Here is a 21,805-nt window from a genome sequence, read left to right on the forward strand (position 1 = left end):
GGGGAGGAGCTTCTCGTGCTCTGAGAAGTTCACGAGGAGATGCGCTGAATTCTGTGAAACTCATCTCCAGCGCAGCACTTCGGTGGGGAATCCCTCTCGTGACACCCCGAGCAGACACCGCGACGGAATGGAACAGTACGCCTGTGCATGATACCAATACGATAATATTCACACCACATATTTCGTTGTCAAAAAGCCTGGAAGTAGCCTTCGACCTCATTTTCAGTGACACCTGTTCACTATAATTGTATAATGTTGTTATTGGGGAAATATTGAATCGAGGCATGAGGAATGTCAGAAGACACTATGGTTGAATCCAAAATATGTTTCGGCTACTTTAGTATTACTGCCCTCCAGTGGCATTCCACGCGCATGCCCAGCTGCTATTTAATGCGATATCTCGTCGTGCTGAAATGAATGGGTTTTTAATGCTCTAGACTCTTAAGACAATGTTGAAGAGAGCGTGATAAAATAACGTGATCTTGGTGTTTTGGATATCACATGCATGACCTCCCTTGCAAATAAGACAAACAGGAAGACAACCAGGAAACAGTGATGTAAACAGGGCACAGCATGTGTTCTATCACCTTCACTACAACAACAACCTCACAAAACACTTGACTTTACTCCTTTTATTTCGCAGTTTGAAATCATCGTGACACAGTGCAAATAAAAACAGTCATCAATTAGGAAAAAATAAACTGCACCATAAACATCAACCAAACCTAAAACAGTGCCTGTGCTTCACATGTTAATTGACTATTTTAGTGTTTATGTCCGTGAGGATCACTCACAGCTGTGATAAACATCCTGACAGTAGTTCACGGCAAAATTTGACTTCCAGATAGGTCCTGAATACTGTAGCGTTGAGCGGCGGTGTAATCCTCCAGGTTGAGCGGCGAGATATCTTATGAAAAGATCCGATCAGCTGCCTCCAGGTGGGGTAGATGCCTGTTTTTCCACCCCCTCCTCATTGACTTTAGACATGCTGGCAAGCAGGTCTCGTAGATCAGCCTCATCATTGAAGGAGTTGTCCTTATATTCATTCTGTAGCCAGTCTCTAAACTACGGGGGGGGGGAGAAACAGCTCGTCTTTTGATGACAATGTAAACATTTTTACAAAAGGCTTAACACTGATATTCCACACTCTCTCATGCTCCATCTTGCTCAATTCCTAGGACTGACCTGATCAGCTTGAATAGCCTCAAACTCCTGGAGTTGCCGTTGAAAGCCCAGGTTGGGGCCAGCGCAGGGGCGGACCACCCTCACTGCAGCCAGCGCCTCCTGCCAGCCCAGTCCCGTCACCGTCATGATGTAAGCCACCACCAGGGTGACACTGCGAGACACGCCTGCCAAACTGTAAGACGAGAGGGGTGGACAAATAGTGTGACGCATGAAATTAAACTGATCAGCACAATTTCTCCTCAACACTTTAATCAACAAGTGTGTCAGCATGCACATGAGCATCCGGGTTACACACTGTACACACTACATATGTGAAAGAAATATAAATGTGTCTGTCAATAAGTATAGTCACGAAACCTGTAGCAGTGCAGCGCCATATAAATAGCCTCTTGTTCCCCTGTATTTCTGAGAAGACCCTCTGTCTCACCAAATATAACTCTCCCCTGTGAACACAGGTCAGCTACCCAACTACACAAACACAATGCGGGTCAGACTTGTTACTGTACTCTGTTTTAGGAAGTTCAAGAATAGTCTTTTGCTTATCACTTAATCGCCTCTGTGCAGCAGATACACATGAGTTCACTTGTTGACTTGGTTGATCTCAGGGTTTTTTTTTATAGCTGTAGATGAATTGTACACTTCTCTTCAACACATCTAGATTTTATCATAAGATAGACGGAGGAAACCGATCTAGTTCAGCTCCTTGTATTCTCTCTTGTTTGTGTGAGTGAACCTGAAATCTATAGCTTTGCGGTAAAGATACAGCAAGATGTCTGGCACTCACCAATGAACGAGGCAGCCTTCTCCTTTCAGGCGGGACTCGTGCATGAACATTATACTTTGTTTAAAGTGCTTCGTTCTGTGGAGCATAAGAATGTTTGCTATAATTAAACCATTATGAGATCACAGCAAGATCTGTTAGACGAGCTGTGACTGTGTGCTGTTATTCTGTCCTCACTGGCACTTCACAGCGCCTGCATGCTTCTAAAGCTGCATTGGTCGTGTACAAACACTTGTTTGTACATGCCGAGTGTAAGGTTTGACAAGTCTGTCAAACCTTTTTATTTCGTATCCTTGATGGATAAGGATGGGGGTGTGTTCACGTCAAATTTGAGAGAGAGTTGGTGTCATATATCGCATAACAGGTTTCAAACACCTCGCAGTCTGAACCGATGTATATGTCCATGTGCAAATGTGTGTGGGGGGGGGGTGCGTATAAATAGAGGCACAGCCCCAACCACAACGCTAAAACTGCAGAACTGAGCTGCGAGACTTCCTTCCTGCTAAAACGCCACCTGATATGTCAATTTGGCCATAGAGTATTTGTGTGTGTGTGTGTGTGTGTGTGTGTGTGTGTGTCTAAACCAGGGTGTCATTTGGTGATACATGATCAAACCTTGATTTTGCGTCTCCTGTCTCCCGCACGTTACATAAAAACAACTGCATGGGTTTGTGCATCTCGCGTGCTCATGTCAAAAAAAAAACCATGCACCAAGAGCCGAATCCAGCCGTGTTACTGTGATCAAGTGCACAGTTAAATGTTGAGCTCGTGAAAGCATATCATTTACACGTTAGCTTGAAGAAAATGAACCTCAGACGCCCACACAGCGCAGCCTCAAATGGATGTTTTTCTCTCTCTCGCTGTGCCTCAGCCTTTCATTGTTCTGTGCTGTGTTGATGTGTTGCATCTTGGTACTTACAGGTCTTGTGTGGGCAGGTCAGCTGCTGAAATGCAGAGGTAGGTCATCTCCTAAGGGAAAGAGTATACTACTTGTTACCCGTCAGCAGCCACTTGGTCTGATAACACAAATCAATAATCAGCAGCTGGTGAACACCATCATCAACGCTCCTCAGGTTCCATGTGCCTGTTGCTGGTGGTGGACACACGCCGTGCTTTTGTATGTGGAAGAATAAAGGCAATGTTACGCAGGTTTGTAGTCACACCTGTGCATCCCTCCTGAAAAAAAAATTACAAAACTGAGAAAATTGTCTGATTTTGTACCTACAGCTTTAAGAGAAACTTTACATAAAAAAAAAAAAAAAACTTTGAAAAATAAATAATGGAGCGAGACAGCACAGTCCACACTGGCTGAAGCAAGAACAACCGCCTACTCTCAAACCCACGCAGGCACACAACTCGGCACACTGACAGAACCAACTGTGGTTGACTTGCATTTGTCATGATACTCCAACTATCACATGAGGGTAAAAGTCTCCTGCTTGTTGTTTTTTTAGTTGTCGGGAAGAAGAAGTAGCATGGCGCCTCTTCCTGACCGACCTGACAGACCAGTTTATGGTCTGAGAGCTCGAGTCATGTGCACGGTACACATGTAGAGGGCCCAGTCACATCTGTTCAGCCTCATTTGCTTCTCCATTTCGCTTAAAATATCAATAGGAAATTTAAGATGCACACTAGGGCAAAGATGTAGTGTGTATGTGTGTATATATATATATATATATATATATATATATATATATATATATATATTATAACAATAGAGAGCTTCTCACCTGGAGTATGGGAGCTGCACTGTCATGAATGGACAGGATGTGTGTGATGTTGTTTTTGGCTAATTGCTCCCGGTCTCTTGCATCTGACAGGAACAAATGACACCACAAACAAATATAATGGGTTTGTGCTGTCATATGCACGAACCAAATCAAAAAGATTTTAAAAAAAGAACACTTAGACAAACCTCTGAAATTCCCCAAGTACAGGTCAGGCAGGACCTATAAGGGCAGAGATACACATGTACACATAAGGAAGCATTTTTTAGTTATTTGTGTATTTAACAGGGACAGTGCATAGCTTCTTAGCTATAAACTAATTTACATCTGTAGTTAATGGGTTGAAAACAGTGATTTTTAAGAAGAATAGGTTCACGTCTAAACTTTAGATCATGTGATGAGAATTATAACCAACATATAAGGTAAAACAATCCCCAATATGTTAAATATTCATAAGTTTATGTTTGATTATTTTGAAGACACGTCTACTCTCTAACCGAGTCCTGTCAAATACAATCAGCACTTTTCTTTTTAATAAACATCTAAAAGACTCTAGTGAGGATGACGTCTCCTTAATTGGACTCAAAACACCCAAAGACCTCTCGTGAGTGTGAACTCAACGATGGTCGCGTGCGACAGATGGGAAATCCTACCTTATTGATGCCATTCCCCATGCTGAAAGATCCCGTGTGAAAAACACAACGGTGAAAACAAATGCCACACGGTGTTGACTGTTGTTTAAAAACGCTTATCCAGCGGCTTCACGGCTTCCCAAACCCGCTGTAGAGGTGCAAATGCGACTCCGCGTCCGAGCCTGGTCCGGGCGAGCCGAGCACTGCTTCCCAGGATCCCCGCGTTGAATGCTGGGAGTCGTAGTTTGCTGATACAAGGAGCGCGGCTTTTACTGAGAACACAGGTGAGGTCCAAAACCCAACCCTGGATCTTAAATTAGATCTGATGATAATATGAATACCCTGTCCCCAGGCCCGATGACAGCAGATTCTTAACCCTAAAATAAACTTTAAGAATACAACAGACTGTCAGCCTACATGCCAGAGCAAAATTAGACAAACCCCTTGTGGAAATATTATAGGAATACAATAGACCACCAGGAAGTGAGATGGAATATAAACTCATCGTATGTATTGTGTTTAACCACATTATATGATCAGTAGACTAAAGGGTATGTTTAGGGTATGATTTAATTTTTTTCATATTTATTCTTGTTACTATATCCCCAAGATCTTCCTCGTTGCCAGTATTTTGGTCCATTTTGTAAAAATAATAAAACCAGTTTAATGAAATCGTAAGTGAAGCGGTAACAATTAAACACCAAAGCATGGTTTACATTTCGTACCTTGTCATTTGCAAGTGCCGTCATCATTTCAGGTGTTGATTGTAAAAATAAATGTTTTATGCCAGTTATGTGAGATAGCATGTTACAATTGGGCATTATTTGAATAACATATTCTCAGGTAATGGATACCACTCCAGAGATGGTCATTGCCTCATTGTTCAACAAATCACTTTTGTTAAAACCTGTATGAATTAAGTCGTTAGATTTGTGCTTTCCTGCCATCTGCTGGTCATGAATAGACTACAGGCTTTTACTGCAGATATGCAGTTCCTGGTTCAAAACCTCGAAACAAACAAACTAAATGATGTATTTAAACTCCCTGTCATATTAGAGAGTAACTTTTCTTCCTTGTCCCAAATCCCTATACTGGTGCATGAGGGTATTGAGGGAAGGATAAGCACCAAGAACTGCCCATTTGACATGTGTTGGGGGGGGGGGGGGGGGGGATTGGTCACACTGGCCATACACAGGGTCTCTCCCTTCCCTATACTGGTCACCCTTTCCACCATCAGAGCTTCATTTGTGACTTGACACCATTTGGACATAGTTGTCTAGACACCACCCTTACCTGAGGGACATTCCAAACACCAGGGGAAGAGCCATTAGTCATCACCACTACCAGAGAAAAACATCAGGACAATACCTTCATTGAGAAGCTTGTCAAACCTCAGGGTAAGAAACAGACAATGGTGCCTCTGGCCAGTGCAAATAACCATCTGGACACGAAGAAGAGAGCATAACTACGACAGATGAATGCTGTTACATTACCCTCTCCTGGGAAAACAAACAATACTGCAGAGTAAGATTGGATCATCAATCTCCTCTGAGACGTGGCAGGTAATCTAACACCTGTGGATCTGTGGCATCGGGCCAAAAACAATCCTCCTGTGCCAGGTCCTGTGCTAGTTGCCACCAAGGACAAAAAACGGGCACCCAAACCAGCTTATTGCAGCACCACCACCCTTAGAGAGGCACTATTCATCCACCTCTATTCCCAACATTCATAAATTACACATAACAGACATTAAGAAGCCAACTGACAGCATAGGAAGCTTCAGTGGTTCTAAAACAGAGAAAATATGGCACCTGGCAGTTCTATTCTGGTGATCAACACGTTAAAAACGTCAACAGGAAGTACTGCTACCCACTGCCCCTGCACATTGACAGCTCATTTACACCGCAGACACCAGTTGTTTTAACTTTGACCCGCTGTTGTTCTGTGTGGAGCAGTGTGTGACTACCAGACTACAGCTTGAATGAGAGGTGCTGCCAAAGCGGGCTGATACCCTTCATGAAAAACCCGAGACAATACAAGACAAATACAATCACATTCTGCTTTCTTGTGGCTTTAGCGTGCAAAGGAGGAGTTTATAGCGTGGGCGTTCACAGATGGGCTGACCAAAATGTAGGTCTATGTCATGCATCTCCCACGCTGTCAGAGGCTACAATTCAGGTGGTTTCCTGCTCTCGTTTCACATAAATGCTTGTTTTATCAATGAACTTGTTTGTTTTAATTGGAGAAGGGCATGATTCTATCTGCACAGCTTTAATGAATGATTATATGAAAATCTTAAGATGTTATTTTTCTTCCTCTTTCTTTTTTGGTTCTGTTAAAATGTCGACCTCTTAGATGACAGCTATTGTTCAGATATAGTTGACATTTGTCTCGAGGTAAAGACAAGTAGAACATTGTATCAGAGTCACCATCAAACCTCAAATTGACAATCTTAAATCAGACTAGGTGATGCAGGTTGTTTAGTCTGCAATCATTGTTTTCACCAGTAGGTGGCGACATCACCATACCATTAACAATGGTCCCGTTTCAGAAGAATTTGGTATCTCGAAAATGATGTATTATTCCATAAAAATACCATAGTATAGTAAGTCATGAAAAAAGGCATACAAAAGTCATAGTTTAACATGTCATGAAAAGGTCATGGGGAAAGTCAGTGTAGAAAAATAGTATTTCATGTAAAAATGTCATTGTAGAGTATATCATGAAAAAAGGTGAATAATAAGTAATTGTATAGTATGTCACGAAAAAGTCATAGTATGGTATTAAAAACAAAATATGCTATGTAATGCCAAAAAAAGTAAAAATTTAAGAAAATAATTCAAGTGTCATAGTACAGAATCCCAAAAAAATGTTTAACTGTCACAGTATAGTATGTCATAAAAATACAATGAAAAATGTCATAGTATAGTATTAAAAAAAGTAACTAAGAAGTCATAGCATAGTATGTTGTTGTATGTCAAATGTAATAGTGTGGTATGCCATAAAATGTCAGTTTAGTATGCCAAAAAGGAAAAATATAACACCGTGAAAAAATGGTCGTATAAAAAATTAGTAAAATATTATGTCTTTAAAAAATATATAAAAAATGTTACCGAGTATGAAAATGTCACAAAGTCATCGTGTAGCATTTCATAAAATGATAAAATGAATATTTTAAACAGTCTATCAATAGAACAGGCATAAATGTTGACTGAATATCTGAGCTATTTGCTTTACCGATGAGCACGAGCATCCTACATCAGAGCTTCAGCACAGAGAAGATGCCTCAGGTGGTCTGTATGACGTTCCCTCTTCACAGATGTCCTCCATTAAAGACACATTTGTAAAAGTGTGACAAATAAAAGCACCCGTCTTAACTTGCAAAACAACTGACAGTTAAAGTAAAAAATATACAACAATGCACTTCTATGCAATTTAGTGACATTTACAAAGTGATAAAGATATTCCAACATGATCTACCTATGAATATTTGTTACGTTAGCTGACTTGATATAGATTGTTTGAAGTCCTCACTGACCTTTTTATATTAGTTTGATATTAACTGTGAAAGCTGGAGGGGTCCAATAGTCTTCTGGAAAAGGGTGGCGGACATGTCCGCCCCACACATATCTTAATGTGCTCATTCTGGTAACATTGCATAAGCCTCCACAGGATAGCTGAGTCACACCGCATGAATTAAGACCTAAGGGAAGCTTTATTGCATCTGAATACCGTGGCCTAGCGTCTCACACCGCTGCAAGTAGCTTACTAATGTCTGTACTTACATCCACAAGGTTGTCATTAATCATGTGCACTTGATGCTAGCACCTATTTTCTAGAGTTGTTTTGTCAAATAGAAGGGAGAAAACAAATGTTTGACCGAAGGGGAGCGGTTTGTTTTAGGCCTCACTGCACCCAAGTGCCAGACTTGACCTTTTTCATTGCTCTTCATCACTTGCGTTCATTTGGGGGAAGCAAGCCGTAAGCAGGTACTTCCTGTAGTTTAATCTGCCTGTCATGTTTCTGAAACTACATCCTTCTTTGGGTTAATTTGTTCATCAAATGACTCGTACATATTAAAATAAAAACAATTAAAACGAGAGCGAAGCGAGAAGATGAAACACCCACAAGTTGCCGTTAACTGCTCCCGCTTGTCTTTCATCTGACAGACATGCTTCGCACAGAGTCCAGGTTGCCTGTATGTCAGAGGGTTTATAATCTCACAACGTACAGGTGTTTTATTTACAGGACGACAACATTTGGGTATGTCCACTTGCTCTCTAGCTGCAGTAACTCATGCTGCAACACAGCCAACTGGGGAGCGTGCCCACCTCTACTGGCATGAACAGGTGCGATTCATTCCTCACTACACAGCGTTCTGGGACTTTGCTCCATATAATGTGTGTTGGACTTGAAAATAATAAGAAACCCATGTGGACATTGACATCGGTGGCACGAGAATGTGTTGCACACCCCGAATAGCAGTGTGGGGGGACTGTTTCAGAAGAGGCGCTATGGAGACTGTTCCTCTTAACACAGTTCAAGTATGCACATATTCAAGGCAAAAAACATTCACACGTCACAAACTAAAAGCAAAATTTATAGCAGCAAACTGAGAACAGCTTTCAGGAGGAAACACAAATGAACAGAGCAAAGTGAGACACCGGGAAGCAAGGATAAGCCTCGTTATGATGGATTTGCTAGTGAGTAATGTCTCCTGCACGTGAAATGTACATTAGATTCTGAGTACCGAGTCTTTGCAGTACAGTAACAGCTGATCCAGTCGCTCAGTTCAGTCAGGTTGATGAGGACGTCGAGGAAAACATGGAAAACAGTACTGTAATACTTAAGACTCTTACCTGAACAACAAAACATGATTAAGACAGATTCACAGACCTACTTCCCGTAAACCCAGCAGTTGATCTGAATTGCTTTGCAACGAAAGAACAAATGTGAACGGAGGACTTGGCGAGCTCGGGCTGGTTCAGAACCAGCCCGAGCTGTAGTACTTCATGCCAAATGTGCGAGACCAGATCACCACGACCTGGACCGGAAGTGCAAATCAACGCCAGACATTTTATCTGGAACCCTTTTTTTTTTTTTTTTAAGTGGAGTCCCATCAAGGATACATCACTTTTAAGATTATACGGGTAAACTCGATGAGATGTAACCATCATTTTGTGCCTTGTAACAATGGATTGCAGAGTTTACTTGGAGCAGGTAGCCATGTCTGATGCTCAGACACTCACACCTTCTCTGCAACGCACACCTGTCCACCCTTTTTATTCAGTTTCCTGCTGGTCAATGCCTCCCTCAAATCAGCAATAAGAGAACATCTACAACAGCAGCTTTAGGTTAAAGAAATTCTAAGCCATCTTGTGAGATGTACTATGCTGTAGAGCTAAGAGAGGTGGGCTTGGTAACAGCATCTTAGAGCTCCTATAGCTGTTGAAATGTCTCCTACGGGTTTATTCAATAAAGTCCAAACAGAAATCCACTAGATTCATCACTTTCTTTTCTGGCTCCAGACAATGCTGAGCCTCTCTTTCAATTATTGCCCTGCTCTCTCTCTCTCCCTTCTATTTTCCAGTTATGTTCTTTCACCCATCTCTCTCGGGCACAACGTGTGCAAAGGGCGTATCCCTCTTGCACTTCTTCACTCTTTTCCATCTCACGTTCTCCGTTTAATTCTGCTCTGTTGCTTATTCATCCATTTGGAAACAGCTCAGGTAAAAAAAATCCATTATCTTCAGATTCCAACAATCCTGCCTTGAGATTGGCCAGAGGGTCCTGTCAGTCATGCGAGAGAGCCAGTCAGTAGGTGGGGAGGGATGAGGCGGAGGGCTGCAGGGTGCCGGAGGAGTTTGAACGTCTCATGTGAGGGAGGAGGTAGGAGTCAGAGCACAGTTGGTGAACATCAAACCGGTCCTCCTTGCGGTAAGCCAGACAGCGCCGGATAAATGCCTGCAGATCAGAACATCTCGTAAAAAGAGCTGCAGGCTGTGAGCTTCTGTAGACACAATGTATTTACTTTAAACAATTCTACCTTTTGTCTACTTGGAGGTAAACACACAGCTACACCTTATAGATGATGGAGATGTTCCAACATGTTCACACATCATTAAATAGCCAAACATTTCAAAAGTTGTGGTTGACATTAATACTTAAATTACGACACACTAATGTCTCAACTCAGTTAAGATAATGCCTACAAGGGTTGGGCAGAACGGTGATAAATACCCTGAGACAATTCACTTTGCTTTGTTGTTCAGACCGAGGGTAACGTCCCTTTAATATCCCGCTTTATACATTACAGTAGCACTCAGAAGGGCTGCTTTATGGCCGTTTTGAATTTGTTGATATACCTTGATGTTTTGGGTATATAAAGGGATGCCACCCAAAGTGGGGGAAAAAAAAAAAAAATAGGACAGCTTAATGTCATATAACCATGTGACGAAGGCCTGTGCTATGTGCTTCACTAAATAAGAAATTTCACAAGGATACGTAGAAGCCAGCCAGGAGGCATCATAATCACATATCAGATGAAGCATGAAATATGATCAAGAACTAATTGTTCTGATTATTCCGACACCACGGGACTGCAGCTAAATGTCATTATCTTTGGTCAGTGACATTTCTGTAACATGGTATTGAGTGTGTGTGTGTGTGTGTGTGTGTGTGTGTGTGTGTGTGTGTGTGTGTGCTACCTTGGCCTCTGTGCTAGCCTGTGGTTTAGCAGGGAACTGGACCTCTGTGGCTTTGAGGATGGTGTTTTCCTGGAGAATATCCTGCTGTGACTGGTTGTGACCAAACGGCTGGGAAAACAAAACATAAAATCACCACCGAGCCGATGTCTTTTCCATTGCCTTGACTATTGTCACTGGAACCGGAAAAATATATTCACTAAGAAAAAAATACATATAGGTGTGTACGGTCTTCTGAGTTTGTCTGCATTCTCCAGTGTAGCAGGCGATGTTTAGTGTACCTTACGTCCGTAGAGGCACTGGAAGAAGATCACTCCCACAGACCAGACGTCCACCTTGTTGGAGATCTTAGGCGGCTCCTTCCCCACCACAAAACACTCTGGAGGCAGGTACCTGAAACACACAGAATGCAATCAATTGCATACAACTTTAAAGAGAAATCAGACTCCTTGACTTTCCCGTGATTATTTCATAACATAAAAGTATTAGGAATTTAGGTAATATGCTACAAGAAAATGGTCAAAATACAAGACGGATAATGTGTGTTGAACCTTTCAGATTGACCATAAAAGAGGTGTTGACACACGTTACTATGTCAGTCTATGTAAGGTGTGTGTGTGTGTGTGTCTTACCAGTAGGTGCCTGCCCCCTGTGATGTGAGGTCCATCCCGTCCACACCGTAGTTATCATCATCCATAATCTTAGACAGGCCAAAGTCTGTGATTTTGATTTCCCCACATGCAGTACCATCCACCAATAAGATGTTACCTGTTACCACACAAGACCACGCGACTCAGAACAGCATGTGAGACAGAATGATTGGCACAAACAGGGAAGGATTCAGATCAAACACATCTAGCTACACGTATGATTCATCCAGAACAGTTGTGAACACATGACCCACCGGGTTTGAGGTCGTAGTGGATGATGGGGGGTTTGATTTCGTTGAGGTAGCGCAGGGCGCTGACGATCTGCATGACAATGGAGCGGGCCTCCTTCTCCGACATCAGCTTGTTTTGCTTCAGGTAGAAGTCCAGGTCGTTGCCTTCACAGAACTCTAGAACCGTACAGAACCTGCGAGGGCAGAGGACGGAGAGTTTCTTTCAAGAGCTGGAAAGACTGAAGGAAACTTCCCCCTCCTCCGCATGGAGGTCAGGGGTCAGAGTCAGGACTCTCTGCTACTGACTGAAGTTTCCAGTCGGGAGTGTGAGCTGGAAAGCTTTGCTAACATGGTACAATATGAGCCGGGCACACGCTCAACATATAGATGTTTTCATCCGTTTATTTGAGCAAATATACAGTGTCGTAACATTTAACTCTCTTTTGAGAGCAGCTGACTAAAGTTCACATGCTTAGTTAACAATTAAACCTTAAAAAAAAAAAACTTCCATTGTCCGGGCATGTGGATGAGGATAAAGTGCTTTTACTATATACCCTTTCCCGATCTGATAACACCCCTGTGATGTTTGCTCTTATGCGTAGCACTGACACAGAGCCTCGAGGCAGAACACAAACAACTCGTGCATTATTTGAATATATACTGGGTAGGGCCCTTTGGAAGGTTTGAATCTTCCTAATGTGCACCATGTTGTTTTAAAGCCGCTGTAGAAATGCTTATTAACCCAGTGCTGGGTGGTAAAGAACCTCAGAATATGTCAAAGAAGCAGCGCTGCAGCTGGCAGAGGTCGGAGGTGACTCACGTGTCAGTATCCAGGGAGAAGTAGTCATACAGTTTGACTATTCTGGGATGGTCCAGCTGTTTGTGTATCCGGTACTCCCTGCATGCATGCCTGGGAGGAAAGAAATGTCAAAGTAGTGTGCGAGTTGCTGGAGAAACATCTTGTCTTTGTGTATCTTAAGTTGTGTGTGAGTGTGAGTGTGTGTGTGCGTGTATGAGACCTACTTGTGGTAGTTCTCCTTTTTCTCCTCTCTCCAGTTCTTGTTGAGCTGGTGGATTTTAACAGCTGCGTAGCGCTGCTCAAACAGGTCAAAAGCCTGCGTGACAAGAAAACACACACAGATTTGTCTCTTAAAACATTCTTTACAGTGAGACGGAATAGAAAGGAAGATGTAGTCCAACCACACAGACATTACCTTATAGACTTCACTGAAGCCACCCCTGCCCAGCAAGTGCAGCAGCAGGTACCTCTCATTCAAGGTAGGATGGTCTTTAAACCTGTGTGAGGAGGAACAACATGTCATGTTCACTGCTTGTACCAGACTCTTGTGTCACCTTATAAACAAGCGCTTTACAATTGAGATATTCCTGCACTTCCATATTGTAATATTTTGTCTTTTAACTAGAAAAGGCATTCTCCATTAGTTAAATGTTTGTATTGACAGAATAACCTAAATGTTCCAAGTCTTAACCATTGGGCTACTTGGCACTTGGTTGTGGTAGTGCATGTAGACTCACGCTGAGCTGTCCTCGTTGTTTATCCTCTTCAGCTCTCTGATATGGAGGTTCCTCACACGCTCCAACCGCTCCAGCTCTGCCTGGATCTCTGCTTCCTCCTGAATAATTACACCGTGTGAAATTCTTCCATGGACTTAAAACGCATGTATATAATCAAACAATGTAATACTCCAGCTGCCATTTCACTGAAGGAATAACCATCTATGCATTGTTTTAAATTACATTCTCAATGTTTCAATGTACATTTTTGGCCATTTAAATAGACAAACATGTCTAATGGGCACAATACATTGAGTCAATTGATTTATTTATTTTCTTCTACCAACCTTCTTTAGATGTCCGAGGCGAAGCTTGAAGATTTCTTCCTGCTCGTGGTACTCAGCGAGCGTCAGTCTGACAAAATATGTACAAGTCAAAATCTCCGGACAGACAAATCTCAAAAAAAGTCATCTTGCAATGATATTTTTAAGCCTCCAATTGTGAAGACTAAAACTGAGAAGATCTAAAAGAGGCCTATGATGTACGCCCACTAACAGTTCTACAGACAACACAACACAAACAGGGGACAATCATCCCTCATTCTTTATGGTCCAACATCTTCCAGTTGTTCCACTGACAGTACGTAGTGATTTCAGTGTACTCACAGCTGGGGCAAGGAGGGCTTGAGAAACGGGTCCGAGTCGTTGCCGTTGACCACCTTAGCTTTCCGCTGCTTGGCTTCAGAAGAGGAGGCGATCGAGAGGGAGGGAGAAGCAGGGTTTGGAGGCTTCCTCTTGGCCAGCAGCTTCCTCTGTCGCTCTATGTCCTCCCTCTGCTGGTTGATGCCCTCCTGTTGCCTATACAGCGTGGTATAGGGAACGGGGTCATGTGGGAAATACTGTAGCAGACAATAAATAGCCTTTTCATATGCTTGGCCCCTGGCCGTGAAGAGAAGTATGCACAGAAATTCCTCTTATAGCCACTGTGTTTCAGACCTTTAACCATGCTTTAGAGCTGCAACACTCATGCAAAGGATGAGTGTTAAACTTCCAGTAATTCGGTAAAAATATGCACGCGTGTGCCATCATTCACTTGATCAGGTTCTGGAATGCGTATCCGTCCGTCCACTGCTCTGTGTAGGACGCTCCGTGTCTGACGGTGGTGAAGTGACCGAGACGGAGACGGTCCTGCATGCTCTTCTCGCGACACGACTGCTTCTCCTGGGTGCTCTGTTCACACAAACAGGCACGCATTAGACAAACCAAATGTGGCGAGTGACAAAAAGCCCTCACCTGGAACTTCTCTCCACCCAGACTAAATGTGTCTACACCAACGCACAACACACATATGTTGAATGAATTAGTTTGTGTATGAACTACACTGCAGACTGAAGTCTCTACTAACAGAGTGACGGCTGACCAGTGTGACGGCGCAAACACAGGTTGAATGCGCATCGGTAGGTCCGCATTATATTCCTCTGCGATGTCATACGTCTGTCATGTTGTGAGATGGTAGCTTGTACAATAAATCCCCACCGCTGCTGTGCAGCTAATTGCAACTCCAAACCCCAAAATGGTGGAGCCCATGAGGAAAACAGGTAATTGTTGAAGAGATTCAATGATCTACCAACCCACAGACAGAACTTTCCCCTGAAGAGTTGGACCAAAGCAGAGCTAAAACACCAGAGAATATTGAACGTATTATTGGAGAAGCTGTTGCTCTCCGTCAGTAGAAGGTGCAAGTCGGCAGTTATTTTGCAAGCAATACGTTTCAAATCTTCTATATGTTACTCACACATTAACTGTAAGAACATGATAAGACGATAGTGTCTGCTAGGCTTATAAACAGTGGGATGTGTCTCTGTCAGGTTGGTTTTCGTTTTTCCAATCATGTATATGATGAATACACAAAAGGGTGCATGCAGGCAAAGACAGATACCTTCTCTATCAGCAGCTTCTTGCTCATGGTGATGCACTTATTGAGCCTCTCCTTGTATTTCTCCAGGAGTTTCTGCTGTTCATCTATCTGCCTCCGCAGGTCACAGTTAGCCTGTTAAGGGAAAGACAGCAGGGACTGCATTATGTTTGGTTGTGTAGTTATGAACATTAGCCAGTTGTCCTTTCATGCATTCTCTATCAAAACGCAGTGTACGGATGCTGAACTTACTCTGAGCAGGTCATCTATTCGTCCCTCTTTTTTTTCCAGGTCCAGACTCTTGTTGCTCTCCAGAGCGGCAAGTTTCAGCCCCGTTAGCTCCGTCTAAAGGATTCAGACAGAGGTGTATTCATAAATATACAACAAAGTGTGTCGCGTGAGAGTTTAATGCATGCGTCGCATTACCTGGACACACTTGCTGGAGGAGGCTTTAGGATTGTGTTCACCAAAACACAGACTCGTAGGAGAGGAGCTATTCTGTCGGATCTATTAGACAAAGGGGGGTTTTCAAACCTTGCAATGAAACACAGAGAATCACATCTACCTCATGTGCAACTTACTCCATCAATAATGTCTGAGGCATTGTATCGTTTGTGGAAAACTCACGATTGAGCCCGGGGCAGAGTGTGAGTTCTGTGGAGAGCGGCGAGCTGATGGGAGACCTCTGACTGGACTGGAACCATTCCCACCCTGGAACTTTGCAGAGAAAATTAGCAGACTTAAAAACCCATTTAACAAAATAATAAGGATTGTAACTTTTTGGAATGGCGGGAGTTGCTTTAATACTCACATCAAAGTAGTCGCTGATCTTGGGCCCACGTGTGGAGGTCTTCCCTGTATAGAAAAATTGACAAAAGATTTAATGTAAGCCATCGGTAAGGCATGGACATCTACGTCATATCGGTTTGTTGCACGCAGGTGTCAGTCATACCTTGACTGCTCTCTGAATAGGTGTCAGCTTTCCTTTTCCTCCCCCTGGACGACTCAGAGTGCTTTTTCTCTGGGGTCTGTGAATCGATATGTGCATACACACACACACACACACACACACACAGAGCGAGAGAGAACAATAAGGCATAAATCCCTTGTGTTTTACCTAACAAAGCTGGTTCGAGTGGCGGTGTTTAGCAGGAAAGAGCAGCAGGAAGAAAGAGGACATACTGAGTAGGCAGGGGAGCTCCCTCTTTTCAAATCAGAGTTCTAGGAAGAGAAGAGAAGAGGTGGAGGTAGTGGGAGAGACAGAAAGACGAGTGGGCAGAGCAAGGATGTACTGACAACATGCAACTTTGTCTAACCAGACTTCACTGTTGGTATCTGTGTAATAAAGTAAGAAATATTTGATTTCCATTCATTTTGTTCCGTCTATTCAAAATAAATACAGGCATCCACGCCCATTGCAAAAATGACTGTGTGTGTTTTACCTCTGATTCCTTGTCACTAGATGAGCCCAGACTGCCATAGCTGTGGTTAGAAGACTCATTGGCCAGACCCTGCACATAGTGAGGATTCAAACAAATAAGTCAACACATACAATATGAAAATATTGTCCAAAATAAAGTCAAACTAAGACTGAGGCAGGCCCGTACTATGACACATCTAATAGGAATCCAGATCTCCAGTTATTAGGTGTGTCACTTGGCTCTTGTCCACCACATTAATATTGACGAGACGCCTGCATCCTTTTTTAAGAAAACAGGAACTTTTACACCATGTTTTTTTATTTTCTGCCTATTAAAAGGTCCCTGTTGCTGAGGCAGTACTTTCTGATGACCTATGAACTATCATAGTGGAGTTATAGTCAGTGACTAACGCAAGCCTGAAGGCTGCTACAACTTGTCTACAACATTCTTTCTGCTGCAAGCAAGCACTACTTGTCGCTAGTGTTGATAGTAGAAATGAAGGTTGGAGATTTCTTGTTGTTATTGATATCTAAAACGATGCATCCGTTTCTTGAATAGTCTCAAATAAGTGTCGTCTTTTGAACAAAGATTGTGAGTTTTCAATCCTTCACTGGTCAAAGAAAAGGAATTATGAGGGGTCCTGGGTCGACTGTTTGTGTGCGACATATCTCAAAAACAAGGCTTCAGTCTTTCCTGTATCGCGGTTACCTTAGCACCTCCACTGGTGCTCCCAGTGCTGCCTCCTGTGTTGCCACTGACGGCTCCGGTGAACCTGGCCTCCAGCAACTCCTGTCTCCTGGGGTCCAGGCTGTGCAGCTCCTCCATGGGGCCTGGCATAAGGGGATCAACAGCGGAAGGTTAGATGCTTACATTATTGCCATTAGAAGCAAACAGTGGCGACAAGTAAAAAGGCATAAGAGCAATTGAGCCCTGAACATTTTTCTGTGGCCAAATTAGTCGAAAAAAAAATAGGCACTGAGAGAAGAAACAGAGGACAGTTTCTGGGAGAGGATTAGAGAAAATCGAGAGATTAGACGGTAAAAATAGATAAATGGATTCGATTAAATGGGCAGTAGAGGTAGCTCTTTTAAAAGATGCACATTCATGCTATAATGGAAGATACTGCGGATGAGTGACACTGCATTTCTAACATAAGCAGGAAGGTCATTCTACCACTAGGAAGTCAGGAGGGGGAAGAGTTGAGGCCGGGCTGAGCGAGACTCCCAGTTTGTCACCACTTCAGAGGCAATGAGGAGTCGAGTCGGGCCAAATCAAATACTACATATCTGCATCGATGTTCCTTATGCTGGTGAAACAGGACTTTTGCTGACACTATATAGCCAGATATGTAGATGTCCGAGTGGTAGACCTCACCACTGAAAATCTGAACAACAATATTCATATGGCGATGATCACACATTAAACATATATGTTGCCTGACTGGGCCTTGTTCTGTGACAACCAGTTTCCAGGGAGAGACACAGAGGGGTCCTCTGCTCCCTGCTGACTCGACTGCTGCAAGTGTTTGTTTCCTTATTGGATATTTCCTGGCTGTCATCTTTACATAGCTTCTGGCACAGGGGCAAGCCCTAAAAGGCATAATGGACATTATGAAACCCCTGAGCAGTGAGACAGAGAGCACATAACGCCTGTGTGAGGTTACCTAAGGACAGGGGGGCTTAATTCATCTATATCACCCTAGCTAGGGCTTCATATTACAGCATTACTTTGTACAGTACATTAGTATCAACATGTCCCAGGTGTAACATTGATTATCACACGATTACCTCAGTAACGTTACAGTCCATATAACGAGGATTTTCTTTCTTAACTACTTATTTACAACCATCGATGTCTAAACCTTTCCGTTACACATCATGTCATGTAACCGACACTGGAAGAATATAACTAATAGCTCCCACTTGTAATCACTGTTTTGTCACATCACATCCAGCAACTCGTTAAAATCGAGTAAATACAGTCTGAACAACACAATGTGGATGAATAGATGCATCCATAACTGACAAAAAAATGCAAAATCCAGGGCCTGTTCTCAAGTTTATAGCAGTAGGAGCATGCATGTTAATGCTTTAATGGATGCATGCATAGCCATGTTGTTGAATATCCAACTAGATGATACTGATAGGGGGAGGTTACAAACTGCTACAAAAACAGCGGTCGCATCAACAGATACAAGTAACAAGAAATCATGTAAGCTGACACACAGAACAAGCTAGCGCTTCCTTTGTGCAAACAGGATAGCTCGCTGCTACTTAGACTGGCCATCAACTGAACTGACAGCTGACGTTTGGCTTCCAATTCACGGCATCAGTGAACTTGACATCCATTTTTACTTCAACAAACGTTAACTCGACACGGCCATAATAGTCCACTTCGCTTGTTAATGACATACTTTAAGAAGGATACGAGGCAGTTGTGCACTTGGCGAGCTAATATACCTTCCTTGCTCTTTGCGGTCGCCGTTATAGGTTGTTGAGAAATCGTTGGGGACGAGGAGAGCTGCGACCAAGATGGCGTCGCCTCCAAACTTCCACCACCACTTCCACTGTTACTTTGGACACTCATGAAGCCACTTTACCGCTGATAAGAGCCAGCGTACACACTGCCGTTTGCGGAAATCCCAAACTTTCGTCCATCGTTTGACACCTGCTGTTGCCAAACAGGCCTGTAAACGCGAGTCCGAGCGTTGTTGTGTTGCTACACGTCTCGCATTTTGTGCTCTGTGCGGGTCCGGTGGAGGAGCAGCTTCTTCAGAGACTCGCTGAAACGGAGCCAATGTAACCTTTGCATGACGACCGCACCGCGCGCCTGTCAGCATCCAGCTCGCGAACGGAGCTTTGATTCTAGTAGGCGAGGCTATCGCGAGGCTGCCGCGCACCGAGCAGCGCGATAGGGGATGGCATGACACTGACACAGACACTGATCTGGGATCATTTTACCCTCCTCCAAACTAGCCGTAGGTTGACTGGTGGGCATGTCTCAGCGTCGACCTGAGAACAGCCTCTTGTTTGGGTGAAAACAACAGACACCCCGAAAAGAATGGCCGAAAGTTCTTCACTGCTTCTGCTTGAGAACGACAGAAAATATGGACACACACACACATGCGTGCGCACACGCCATATTCTGTGTGTGCGTGCATATGTCTGTGTGTGTGTGTGTGTGCGTGTATATATATATATATATATATATATATATATATATATACACACACACACACACATATTTTTGTGTGTATACTGTATGTGTATATATATATATATATATATATATATATATGTATATATTTACTGTATTTATACATATTTATATATGTATATATCTATATATATATAAATATATACATATTCATATATATATATATAGATATATACATACATATCAATATGTATGTGTATATACTGTATATATATATATACATACATATATATGTACACATATACATATTTATAGATATACATATATATATATACATATATTTATTTATATATAAATATATATATATATATTTATATATATATTTATACATATATATTTATATATATACATATATATGTATACAGGCATAGATGCATATGTTGTTCTTGTTTGTACGAGTGAGATTTTAGGCCTGATCTTGATATGCTGTTTTTCAGTCTTAAAATACAAAAAGGGGGGTGTGGGGGGGGGTTGGATGCAGGTGGGAGGATAGTGATGTGGTCTGGGCAATAAGGTCTTTTGTTTCAAATTTGGTGCAGTGCATCAAAATGCCTTTGCCTTCTTGTAGGGCAGCATACACAAAACATACAGACTTCGACATTCAACTGATTGGCCTCCATCTTATTCCTACATTTCATTCTAATTTATTTTGAATGTAACAGAATACATTTACTTTCAGCCAGACTGTGAGATGAGAGTCGACAAATGTGTCTTTCCTGATACAGAAGAACTGTTTAACCTTTATTGTCTGAATAGTAATGTCTATGGTAATTGTATCGGTTCAGGTGATTTAAAATGATAGTAATTACACTGTTAAAGGGTCTCGTGTCGGTCTACCCCCCCCCCCCCTCCTCCCCCCACTCCACTTGCAGTCAGATTGCATCAGGGATAGACTGTGAGGCACAGACGATAATACTGCACCTCATATGCACCTGCCCATGGTAACCTGATTTTTTTGGTCACATGGTTTCCATAGTAACAGAGCAATAGTCTTGACAGGCAATGAGGAGGGTTGTTTCAGTAGTCTACGACATTACACTACTCGTGCTACACCACACACACACACACAGTTGGTGATGTCGTTTCAGGTATACAAACTTGAGTTGTGTTGTAGTAAACTGAAGGAGCATCAAATGTCTGATGGAAAACTGTGTTGGCTGATTTTGTCTCCAGCTTAACTGTTGCCTAAAACAATGACGGCCCCTCAAATATTAATACAAGTTTGAAAATACAAACAAATTAAAGAGGAAAAGAACAAGTCGTACATTTACAGAAGGTGTGATATTTCATAACTGTCTAAACACAGCTGATTGTAACAATGAACGTTCAGCTAACATCACTCTTCAAGCTTCAGAAATTAAATTAAAAAACAAAACACAAACTGAGACTGTTTTCTGTTGAAATAGTTTGAACTGTATTTCGCATGCATCAGATAATAATCTTGTCATTATGAACATTGTGTACTAAAGTCAGCCGTTCTGGATTTCAAAGAGAAGCTTTTCTCAACATTTATGGATGCTATCTACAGTTTTATAATAGCCCTTTTCCTCTTATATAATTTCAATGGATATCAATTAACGAGGTAATTAAATGTAAAAGTATATGTGTCCATATATCAATGTATGAACATATGTACAGTATTTTGAAATTCTATTTCGTACCACATCATAAACAATATGCATTACTAGATCCTAATATAACCATGTTTGATGGTATGAATTGCAATGTATCTTTCAGTATTGTAGGCTAACTTTCTCAGTGGAAAATGCTAACAATAATAAATTAAGAAATCTCTATTCACATTTGTGTTGAAGAGTTGTAGTTGTGGAG

General features: G+C 42.3%; 2 protein-coding genes across 6 annotated transcripts; both read right to left on the reverse strand.

Moving 5' to 3' along the window:
• Positions 1–623: 623 nt before the first annotated feature.
• dusp22b (dual specificity phosphatase 22b) lies at positions 624–4,530 on the reverse strand. 2 transcript variants are annotated; one of them, XM_079285506.1, is made up of 7 exons: positions 4,347–4,530; positions 3,882–3,915; positions 3,697–3,779; positions 2,886–2,935; positions 1,970–2,044; positions 1,186–1,357; positions 624–1,065 (listed from the first exon to the last, which is right to left on the reverse strand). In XM_079285506.1, the coding sequence occupies exons 1-7, from the start codon at positions 4,365–4,367 to the stop codon at positions 925–927; spliced, it is 576 nt and encodes a 191-aa protein (XP_079141632.1). In that variant the 5' UTR covers positions 4,368–4,530; the 3' UTR covers positions 624–924. The 2 variants fall into 2 exon arrangements, with proteins under 2 accessions (XP_079141632.1, XP_079141633.1); XM_079285507.1 differs by lacking the exon at positions 1,970–2,044.
• Positions 4,531–8,900: 4,370 nt separating this feature from the next.
• On the reverse strand, positions 8,901–19,686 carry LOC306789062 (serine/threonine-protein kinase tousled-like 1-B). 4 transcript variants are annotated; one of them, XM_079284829.1, is made up of 22 exons: positions 19,219–19,686; positions 17,468–17,589; positions 16,781–16,849; positions 16,521–16,559; positions 16,291–16,366; positions 16,150–16,193; positions 15,966–16,049; positions 15,765–15,845; positions 15,591–15,683; positions 15,363–15,473; positions 14,517–14,653; positions 14,090–14,281; positions 13,772–13,838; positions 13,446–13,543; positions 13,124–13,205; positions 12,933–13,024; positions 12,730–12,819; positions 11,934–12,103; positions 11,662–11,797; positions 11,311–11,422; positions 11,033–11,140; positions 8,901–10,289 (listed from the first exon to the last, which is right to left on the reverse strand). In XM_079284829.1, the coding sequence occupies exons 1-22, from the start codon at positions 19,343–19,345 to the stop codon at positions 10,140–10,142; spliced, it is 2,280 nt and encodes a 759-aa protein (XP_079140955.1). In that variant the 5' UTR covers positions 19,346–19,686; the 3' UTR covers positions 8,901–10,139. The 4 variants fall into 4 exon arrangements, with proteins under 4 accessions (XP_079140955.1, XP_079140954.1, XP_079140957.1 ...); XM_079284828.1 differs by having other exon boundaries at positions 15,966–16,055; XM_079284831.1 differs by lacking the exon at positions 16,521–16,559.
• Positions 19,687–21,805: the final 2,119 nt, after the last annotated feature.

The sequence above is a fragment of the Melanostigma gelatinosum genome (genome assembly GCF_949748355.1).
Source record: "Melanostigma gelatinosum genome assembly, chromosome: 15".
Lineage (NCBI taxonomy): Eukaryota > Metazoa > Chordata > Actinopteri > Perciformes > Zoarcidae > Melanostigma > Melanostigma gelatinosum.

Excerpts from the sequence above, each read along its gene's own strand:
- dusp22b (XM_079285506.1), bottom strand. The coding sequence starts at position 4,367 with ATGGGGAATGGCATCAATAAG. Across the intron at positions 3,916-4,346 it reads TGGGGAATGGCATCAATAAG|GTCCTGCCTGACCTGTACTT; the intron begins GTAGGATTTCCC and ends CTGCCCTTATAG. Across the intron at positions 1,066-1,185 it reads AGGCTATTCAAGCTGATCAG|TTTAGAGACTGGCTACAGAA; the intron begins GTCAGTCCTAGG and ends CCCCCCCCGTAG.
- LOC306789062 (XM_079284828.1), bottom strand. The coding sequence starts at position 19,345 with ATGAGTGTCCAAAGTAACAGTGGAAGTGGTGGTGGAAGTTTGGAGGCG. Across the intron at positions 16,560-16,780 it reads CTAGTGACAAGGAATCAGAG|AACTCTGATTTGAAAAGAGG; the intron begins GTAAAACACACA and ends TTCTCTTCCTAG. Across the intron at positions 15,684-15,764 it reads CCTCCAGCAAGTGTGTCCAG|ACGGAGCTAACGGGGCTGAA; the intron begins GTAATGCGACGC and ends TGAATCCTTTAG.